Source organism: Anneissia japonica, unplaced genomic scaffold (assembly GCF_011630105.1).
Source record: "Anneissia japonica isolate Jap-2015-1 unplaced genomic scaffold, ASM1163010v1 scaffold368_len332514_cov184, whole genome shotgun sequence".
NCBI classification, from domain to species: Eukaryota; Metazoa; Echinodermata; class Crinoidea; order Comatulida; family Comatulidae; genus Anneissia; species Anneissia japonica.
Window position 1 is genome coordinate 331,279 of NW_022708279.1, and position 1,889 is coordinate 333,167.

The 1,889-nt window shown below is 37.5% G+C and overlaps 1 protein-coding gene across 1 annotated transcript in view; it reads right to left on the bottom strand.

Annotated features, from left to right (window-relative positions):
• The window catches only part of LOC117106491, a 3,226-nt gene extending 1,744 nt beyond the window's left edge, over nt 1-1,482 (bottom strand). The window contains exons 1-3 of the mRNA XM_033247852.1: nt 856-1,482; nt 274-573; nt 42-119 (exon numbers count right to left, since the gene is read on the bottom strand). Of these exons, the coding sequence (XP_033103743.1) occupies nt 42-119; nt 274-573; nt 856-1,017 (540 nt within the window). The 5' untranslated portion in view covers nt 1,018-1,482. The remainder of the gene's footprint in view (nt 1-41; nt 120-273; nt 574-855) is intronic.
• Nucleotides 1,483-1,889: the final 407 nt, after the last annotated feature.

Below are 1,889 nucleotides of genomic sequence, written 5' to 3' on the forward strand. Positions count from 1 at the left end.
TAATCATAGATAACTAAAAAAGCATTCAATGACGTCATTACCTCCTTACAGATGGTAGGATGCGGCTTACATATTGGCTTGTCTGCATCGTCTGCGTCTTTCATTCGCGATATTTCAAGCTTTAAAAAATTGAAGGAAAAACTGCAGATTACGAGAGATATAATTCTGATTAAAGCATATTCATGAAAATTGAAATGGTGTTATTATAATTAATAAATAATTAACAGAAAAATAAAGAAATATATGCATTTTAAAACCAAGAGGCATATTTACCTTTAGACACTGTTTGCTACCAATGAATATTCGTCCTAGCCTTAGGTAATGCTCATCATCAAATACTATTTCAGATTTATTCTGAAATAACTCAGGATCATCAAAACAACCTCTCTCCTGACTCAAGTTCACAAATCTAACGACCAAGACATCGTAGATGGCGTCGGGGAGAAAGTCTTTAGGCGTCACATAGATGGATACGGTTTGCTCCTCGTCTTTCTTAATCTCCAATCTATTATCAGGCTCGGTCTTCATCCGAGAAGGGACGACAAATAGTCGACCGTCCTCTTCTGATGCATTCTTTATTTTTAAATGAAAAATACATTGCATTTGAAATAATTAAATTGTGGGTGCGGGTGTGTGGGGAATGGACATGATGAATTGAATTCTACAAACCCATTGTATTCTCTCTGAACAAATATAAAATGAAATTACATAATAGGATTTCCGTATGAGCAAAAATTAACAGCCTCGAGTCTCGATTATACGAAATAATGTTTTGCACCTTACGAAAGTTTTTCACATAGTTTGAGAAAAGGACATGGTTTTCTGTTGTTACAATAACCTAGCAATAGACCACACCTTTTCAAAGAGAAGTCCAAATGCCTTCATAAGTTCGATGAAGTCTTCAAAGATGACGTCATCCTCATCTTCAGTGGCAGTAAGTTCATTTTTCCACAAATAGCGCACTAACGGTTCTGGAAGAATCCCTCCTTCATCCAATTTACGCCAAAACTTCGCCATCACTGGAACCTACATGAAGATAAAACAAAACAAAAACAAAAAAATCGAAAAATTAAAATCCTATCGAAAGCTAATGTGTTTGGCAAAATGGTGGTCGCAACTGTAAAAGCCTCACTTGGATCACATATTTACGAATATGGACGGGGGAGGTAGTAGACTATGGCAATGTAAGATATATGAAAATTACATTCAAATCTCTCGTGCATTGAAATTAGTTAAACAGAGACCAGACTTAAAAGTGACACCATGAGAATGATATACTGTAAATATTATAATACAATGCATACAGACAAACCTATTATTATAATATAATTACTAAAGTATTCCCCCTTCACCTATCACCACACAGCCCAGTAACACTAACAGAATTACTAATAATACCCCTCCTCCCCCTCACTATGGAACCAGTGGCGGATCCAGAAATCCGAAATAGAGGTGGCCAGAAAGTCAATTTTACAGATAGAGGCTCCAAACTACTCAGACCAGCGGTGACGCCAGAAATTGCAGACAAGGGCGGCAAAATCGCTGATGGAAGGCTGGGAACCAACGGGCCGACTACAGCCTCTGTCAACGGCCCAGAATAAGAAATTCTTGGTAGGGTTCAACGGGGACATACTATAGTCTAAAATGTGCTTTTACAACACAATATTACGGATTAGCAATCAAAATAACGTTGTTTGAATAGGCAAATTGTTTTTTTAAATTGTTGATGTCACCCAATGGTACTACCTCTGCCTCAGACCCACCATAGTTGGGCCGGACATACGATATTGCATGTCTATAGCACTTTTAGATAGCCGTAAATGTCTCTTTTTCAACATTTTCTATATTTCTTTTTCTATTTTTGGAGCCCGGAACGGCTGTGCACCTCT